Source organism: Lissotriton vulgaris, unplaced genomic scaffold, assembly GCF_964263255.1.
Source record: "Lissotriton vulgaris unplaced genomic scaffold, aLisVul1.2 SCAFFOLD_689, whole genome shotgun sequence".
Classification (NCBI taxonomy): domain Eukaryota; kingdom Metazoa; phylum Chordata; class Amphibia; order Caudata; family Salamandridae; genus Lissotriton; species Lissotriton vulgaris.
Window position 1 is genome coordinate 324,152 of NW_028240911.1, and position 7,697 is coordinate 331,848.

The 7,697-nt window shown below is 45.2% G+C and overlaps 1 protein-coding gene across 1 annotated transcript; it reads right to left on the reverse strand.

Moving 5' to 3' along the window:
* Nucleotides 1-4,277: 4,277 nt before the first annotated feature.
* On the reverse strand, nt 4,278-5,777 carry LOC147672486 (uncharacterized). Its single transcript, XM_086948001.1, has one exon. The coding sequence runs from the start codon at nt 5,775-5,777 to the stop codon at nt 4,278-4,280; it is 1,500 nt and encodes a 499-aa protein (XP_086804127.1).
* Nucleotides 5,778-7,697: the final 1,920 nt, after the last annotated feature.

A 7,697-nucleotide genomic window follows, 5' to 3' on the forward strand; every position in this document is an offset into this window, starting at 1 on the left:
CCTAAACACTGGCAATGCAACTCTGGTTGTACAATGTAGGCGACAAGGCCACTAAAGTACTTGCTTGGCTTGAAACGAGAGATAAAGACTGCTCATGGGTGCAGGGAGTCCTGGGTGGGGGGAGAGTTCTTCAGACTACAGGCGAGCCGATAGATGACACAATCACAACTTGCTATGAGGAACTCTAGACTTCTTCGAGTACTAGGACAAGAACTAATTGTGAGGAGTTACTAAGGGATATTTTCTTGCCCACACTTGCGGGTGACACAGGGGAGGCCTTGGAAGCAGATTTGACTGAGTATGAACTTGCAACCAGTATTCAGAGCCGACAGTCTGGCAAGGCTGTTGGACTAAATGGCCTACCCATTGAGCTGTTCGATGGGTTAGCAGATAAATTGACTGCACCTTTGTTGGCTATGTTTTAGACCGCATTGACCCAGGGCCAACTGCCAGATGATGAACACATAGCCACGATCGTGGTCACACACAAAAAAGGGAAACCCCCATATGGCTGCTGTTCCTACAGGTCGATATCCTTATTAAATGTGGAGGGCAATGTGTTGACTAAGACTCTGACAACACGCTTAAGTAAGGTCATTATGTCTGTTATATACAAGGATCAATCTGACTTTATGCTGCACCAGAGCACCCACCTTAATTTGAGGACACTCTATGGAGTGCTCCACAAGACTGACCAGCCGGGCACTGAACAGGTACTGTTGATGGCCCTGGATGCCAAAATGGTCACAGTATTGAATGGCCTAATTTGTTCACTGTCTTGGCCAGGTTTTGCTTTGATCCAAAATTCTGTGGGTGGGTGAAGCTCCTCTACCAGGCCCCAATGGTCTGGGTACTGGTCAATGATATCCCGCAGGTTTGAGTTGAGGAAGGGGAATTGACAGGGCTGCCCTCTATGACCATGATCTTTGACCTGGAGTTGAGCCCCTTGTGGCCTGGATCTGACAGGACCCACCGGTGTGGGGCATCAGAGCATCTGGTGGATAGGAAGAACACATCTTATTATATGCCCAAAATGTCCTTCTGTATGTTACGAGACCCTACTTCTTGGTGACCAGGATATGGAATATCTTCAATCTCTACTGTAGTTATTCTGGTTACCACATAAACTGGTCCAAATCCATCATTTTCCCCCTACTGGGACCATTGCCACGGCTCCCTCCCGAATGCATGGCCCGGGTGGTGGCCAAGGGCTTTCAATTACTCTGGATCTATGTCACCCAGGATCCCCACATGTTTATTTGTAGTAATTTGTCTCCCCAGCTGGAGCAACTTCATAATGATGTGGCACATTTGTGCACCTTGCCGCTGTCTCTGACCGGCTGGCCCGTGCACTTTAAAATGATGACCCTGCCATGTTGTCTATACTTGCTGCAAAATACACCCTACATGAGTCCAGTGGAGTTTTTCCACAAAATAGAGCAGGAACTCCGCCTGCTCTTATGGAACAGCGGTGCACCAAGCATCAAAATAGGTAAACTTCAGTGAGGGATATATGATGGAGGGCTCACAATCCCCAATGTTTAAAAGTACTATTGGGCATCACAGCTCCTGGTGGTTAATGAATGGGTTTTCTGGGAGGCGGAAACCAGCCTACTTTGTAGACAGAGAAGCGATGGGGAATGGGGGCACAAGGCAATCTTCTATTGTAAACAACTCGAAAAGAGATTGCAATCACACACAGGAACAGTTGCCCACATCTGGAGGGAGACTCCAGTTGCCTGAGTTGGAGGGACAAGCTAACGCCCCGACTCCGTTGTGGCATAGTGACCTACTACGCTAGGTGGGTGCTCCTACGGGTTTTTGTCGGTGGGCGATATTAGGCATTGAACATCTGGGCGATGTGTTGACAGATTAGTTATTGATAGGGCTCGAGGTCCTCTGACAGGAATATGAGATGGCGGAGACTGAGCATTACGACGATCATTGGTTGGAAGTTCTTCGACGGCGACGCAAAATAGCTACTCAAGCCAGGTTTAGATTTTATTCCAACTTAACATCCTGCACAGGACATATTATTCAAGGATCCTCTTGATGGAAATTTGGGAAAACTAATTCACCATAATGTCCAAGAGGCTGTGCAAAGGAGGGTACCTTCTTTCATATCCTATGGGACAGTCCAGAGATTCAGGGGTTTTTGCGGTAAGTAGTGAGGTTGATGTCCCGGGTCACGTCATTGCAGGTTCCTTGATGCTAAATGGTTGCTGCTAATGGTGGAAGCGGAGGGAGGTTGACCAGATACCAGAAAACATCGCAGACAATTGAGGCCGGGGTAACAAAATGCAATATCGCAAGGAAATGAGGTGCACCAACTCCCCAAAGTGTTCTAGATTGGGAATCAGACCGTGACTGGTGTCAGAGGACAGAAGAGGCGATATATCAGAGCTGTGTTTTTCCCAGAAAATGGGACAAGATATGTGGGACCTGGAGGGACTTCAGGGGAGCTGGACTGGTGTTCTGCTTGGAGGGGATAACTGAGGCTATGCGATTAAAGTGTGCCACGCATGCTATCCGATTTTTGAACTAAACCATTAAAGGCAGCGCCAATGATGTATTGGTTCCAATGGTGATTGCTCAAATGAGGAGTGTGTCGGTGTCATTTCATAGTGTATTTACAGCTGTGATTCTCTCTGACTTGCCCTGTAAGATGAGTGTTGGGACTGGGACCCTTGGCCAGAACCCAATTTTTCCATGCCTTAAAGCATCTCTATATTCTTATTATTGCCACTTCATGACCATATAACAATGGGTTATTGTCATAGAGTAACAGATGTGGGTCAGGTTCATGTATTCACAGTCTAGTTAGAGATAACTATTGTGCCATTTACAATATCAGTAAAAAAATAGGGTGGTACATTGTAACTATAATCATTACACTACATTGGCAAACAAAAGGCTTGTGGACCATTTTACTAAAAGTGGTATAGTGGAACTATTTGTAATTGCAAACTTAATTCTAACAAGTTCTTAATTGGGCTTTCTACTTTCACTTTGTTACTCCAAAATGCTGCTTATGTAATACATCTAGGCATTTAAAAAAATATTAATGGGCAATGCAGACCTTTCATTTACAGCTTCTTCAGGGTCAGAGAAAACATGTATCTTTACTTGATCGGGTATCTGATTTTGTTTTCACTTTCCAATCAGTCAGGACCTGACTACACTGGTGCTGATGGGAGACAGCCTTTACAAAGCTGTCTTTACAACAGGATGCCTTTACCACCAGTGATGGCTGCCGCAAATTCAAAGTTGTGGTTGTTAGGGGAATAATAGTTTTAAAAAAACACACCTATCCTGCTGCCGATGCTGATGCTGATGCTCCCAGCAGCCTCGGTGCTCCGCTCCTCCCGGCGGTCACGGGGGCACAAAGCAGAGGCTCCCGACCCAATCCAGACGTTGCTCTCATGCTATACCAAGCATGAGATCAGTGCTGGGATTGTCCTGAGTTAGCTGGTCTGATGATCGCTCAGGAACAGGGAGCCTGGTCATTTCTACTCCCTGCTGGGGAACACTGCTGGGTTGGAGAAATGAAAGTGCGCATGTCAGTTTGATCATTCAAAAATGGCTGGCCAAACTGACGTCCATGCTTATAGTGCACAACTCTCTTCCCTGCCATGGACTGGTGATGACTACAGGCCTCAGCCAGGCCTGCGAGTGCAAAGGGTTCGCCCTTCTGTGCACGGAGTCCTCAGACTACACAAAGAAATTGGCACGGAACCTGGAAATACAAAAACATAGTTTAATAGACCTTTAAAGGTGGTACTACAGCCCACACAACACTCTACAGTATTGTACAAGGTAGCACTAAGAACTCAGACATGGGGTCCCCTTTTATACACGAAAGAAGGGGTTAGTAAGTAGGCGGTTACAGCTCAAAACATGATTTACAACCATATATGGACATTTCTTGAACATGATCGATACATGGGTGGAGTTAACGGTTCTTGAGACCAGCCAAATGCACTTTCCAATCCGCGCTAATCAGAGACAGATGTGACTCCTACTGAGCATGCGCTAGACGCACAAGGAACTATTTATAGCCTGTTGCTGGGCAAACTCCAGGGGTGACAATCAGTGAGGTAGGACTCGCCTCGTGGCGAGCACATGGCAATGCATGGCACACAAGATGGACGCCAGAAAACAAAATGGAGTCTGGCCGTATTTAAAGTACGAGCGGGAAAACTAGAACAAAGACACAATAGCATGTCTTCAGCGAATGCTTAATACTATCGCTGTTTTATTTACAACAGACGACCCTTTCAGCATTTGCTGAAGACATTCGGTTTTCTTGGATAATCTAAATACTCATTGTTTACATCGATGCTCATCATTTCGGCTATCTCTCTAGTTATAGTTTTCTGATGGGCATCCTCTGCAACGGATTGTTTATTGGGCACACAAAATGAAACACATAAAGAACATATCATTGGACTACATTGGATACATACACAACACGTGAATAATATGGCAACAACTATACAAAGTCCAGTGAGAACTTTCCAACCCCATGTAGAGATCAAGGTCCAGAACCAGCTTGCAAAGGTCCAAGACCCATTCTCAACATGTATATCAGCTGCAATTTTATGTACTTTGTTAATGGCTTTGTACACAGAAGGACTATGGTCAGGGATAAAGACACAACAACTACTTCCAATAATTCTACAAGCCCCGCCTCTGTCTGCTAACATTACATCCAAAACCATTCGGTTCTGTAATGCAACAATCCTAGTAATTTGCAACTCTTCGGTAAGATTTCCAAGGGCTGCAGCAGTTTGATTAGTAACAGCTTCCACTACTCTCGTCAATCGTCGTATTTTTCTACTATTCAGAGCAGCTCCCACAAAGAAAAACAGTCCTAGGTTGAAATCTATATACTGCTGCAGACTTGTATCAGTTTGATCAACATCATCGACAGACAAAGTTCGCTTATATCTGTTTACAGTCACATTGTTCAGTAATTTCAAATCTTTATGATATGATGCAGGTGCCAAGAATACAGGTGGCAGTAAAAATGATACATAACATACTCCGGACCATCCAGCTGGTAATCGATAATAGCCTTTGTTTCCACATACAAAGTAAGTATTATGAGAGGCTAGGAACGTGCTATTATTAAGACCATCAATATTCAATACAACAATACAATCACTAACACCTACAGGAATATGGCCTACACTCTGTACACATAAATCTGATTGTGCTTGGGCCACAGAAATCACAAACTTCTCCTTTCCAACAGTGTCTCTAGTGTTCGTAAAGATATAAGGCGTTGAATCATTGTCCGGTCGATATTTTTCCCACTCCCATATAGTTCCGTTGGCTTGTGGATAGCCTTCCTTATCTTGATGGCATTTTTTATTCAGTCTGAAAAGCAGTCTACCCACTGTGGGTTTTTTTGTAGCAAAAAGCAAAGTGTACCATGCTCTACAAGAGCCATTATGAGAGAAAGGGAGAGGTATGAACGGTGTTCCCCCTTTCTTTTGATGTGCCGGCATCATCCCACATATCCAACAGTTTGTGGCATTCGTAGCAACGTGGGTATGATGCAGCATCTGAATGAAAGTGTTATTCAAATATGACTGTTGATGTTTCAACTCTTGATATGGAAGTGTATAGAAGAAATGCTCATCTGGGACTGGAGTAGAAACAACATATAGCTCATGGGCAGGAGCTTTATCCTCTACAAACCACGTGACTGTAGCAACAACTGCTACAATGGCAATAAAACCTACAGAACCAAAAATCTTCTTCTTATCCATTCGAACAAATGTACACACAGTATCTTCCTGAAACTAAAGTGTTGTCAGAACTCTTACCCCTAGGTAGCCATTGTTTTCTTCACCAGCGGGCCAAGATGGGTGTCACTACACTAATGCAGGGCTGATCCCCCCCCTTGTCTCATCGGCTCTCCGTTTCACTGACCTAGGGACCGTTCTGACAACTTCTCACACAATTGCAGATTCCTTTCTTGGTCGCAGATTATATCTTCTTGATCAAGGAATTGTCGGGTCCAGGAAGAACTCCTCAGATTTGTCAGGTACCACAGCACGGCCTCTTTCCACAGTCAAGATATCTCGATGGTCGGTCAATAAAGCAGGCTCCACCAGGTCAGGTTGCACCTTCCGGCAATGGATGGAATGTATCCAGTTCTTCCGGTTGGTGACTCGGACAGCTGTTCTTGTGGCGAGAAGAACCTGCTCAGGACCTCACCACCTCGGCTCCAGACTGCTTGACCTCTCAAAGGACTTCACAAGGACGAAGTCACCAGGCCGGAGATTATGGCCTTCTCCTGTGGACCGGTCCGGGAGTGCTTCTTGAACCTATTGATGAATGGAAACCAAACTATCAGTTAATTGTGCCAAATAGTCATTCATTAAAACTCAGGGTACATTGTACACTGAGCTTGGTTTGGGCACCCCCCATATGTTCATAGGGCGCCCGAAAACAATCTCATAGGGCGTTAGGCCCGTTCGAGAATGCGGTACTGATCTGATAGACAATAATGCCAAAGGCAAAGCATCTGGCCAAGTCAGAGAGGTAGAAGCCTGTATGTTCGCTATTTTGAGCTTCAACGTGCCATTATACTTTTCCACCAATCCTGCTGACTGTGGGTGGAACACTGCATGGAACTTTTGCGTTATTCCTAATCCTTTCAGGACATACTTAACAATGTCCGCCACAAAATGGGGCCCGTTGTCACTCCACAACAATCTACAAACACCATAGATCACCTTAGCAGTAGTCATTGCAGTATTGTCCTTCGTAGGGTATGCTGCAATCCATTTACTGAATGCACAAACCACAACCAGAACATACTTTAGATTATTGCAGCTTTCCAGCTTAATATAATCCATTTGCAATACTTCAAAAGGTGCAGTAGGTGTTGCAAATCCTCCTGCTGGAGTTCATGCCCCTTTTCCTGGATTGTATTTAAGACAAATCATGCAGGTCTGTACTACTCTCTTAGCCGTGCTAGCAATTTCTGGATGCTCCCAAACTTGCGTAAGCAATTTCACAATTGCCAAAGCTCCAACACGTGCTAGCCCATGTGCCATCTGAACCATAGGTTGTACAAAGGCTGTGGGTAACTTCCACCTATCCATCTGCTTATTCCTCCAACAACCTTCATCATCCAATTCTCCATCTTTGGACCATTGCTCTCGTTCTTTGTCAGTAGCGGTCTTTTGTATCTCTAACACCTCTTCCCTAGCATCGTGCCCCCGCTCAGCTTGTGACTTCACAACATACATTGGAGTGGAGCCAGGCTGCATCGCAGTTTCGCGTGCCACTCGATCTACAAAAGCATTTCCTTGTCCCACTTTATCTGTCACTTTCTTGTGTGCGCTACATTTCACTATAGCTATCTTCTTCGGATAGGTCAATGCAGTCAAGAGGTTATGTACTAATTCTCCATACATTATCTGTGCTCCATGTGATGTCAAAAAGCCCCTTTCCTTCCAGAGCAGGCCGAAATCGTGCGCTACTCCGAAAGCATAGCGGCTGTCCGTATAGACATTCACGCATAACCCTGCACTAAGCTCACACGCGCGTGTCAACGCTATCAGTTCTGCTGCTTGTGCTGATTTCTGCGGTATGCTTGCTGTCTCCACTATTGTGTGTAGCGTAGTAATTGCATATGCTGCTGAGGAAGTTCCATTTGGTAACTTCAAACAAGACCC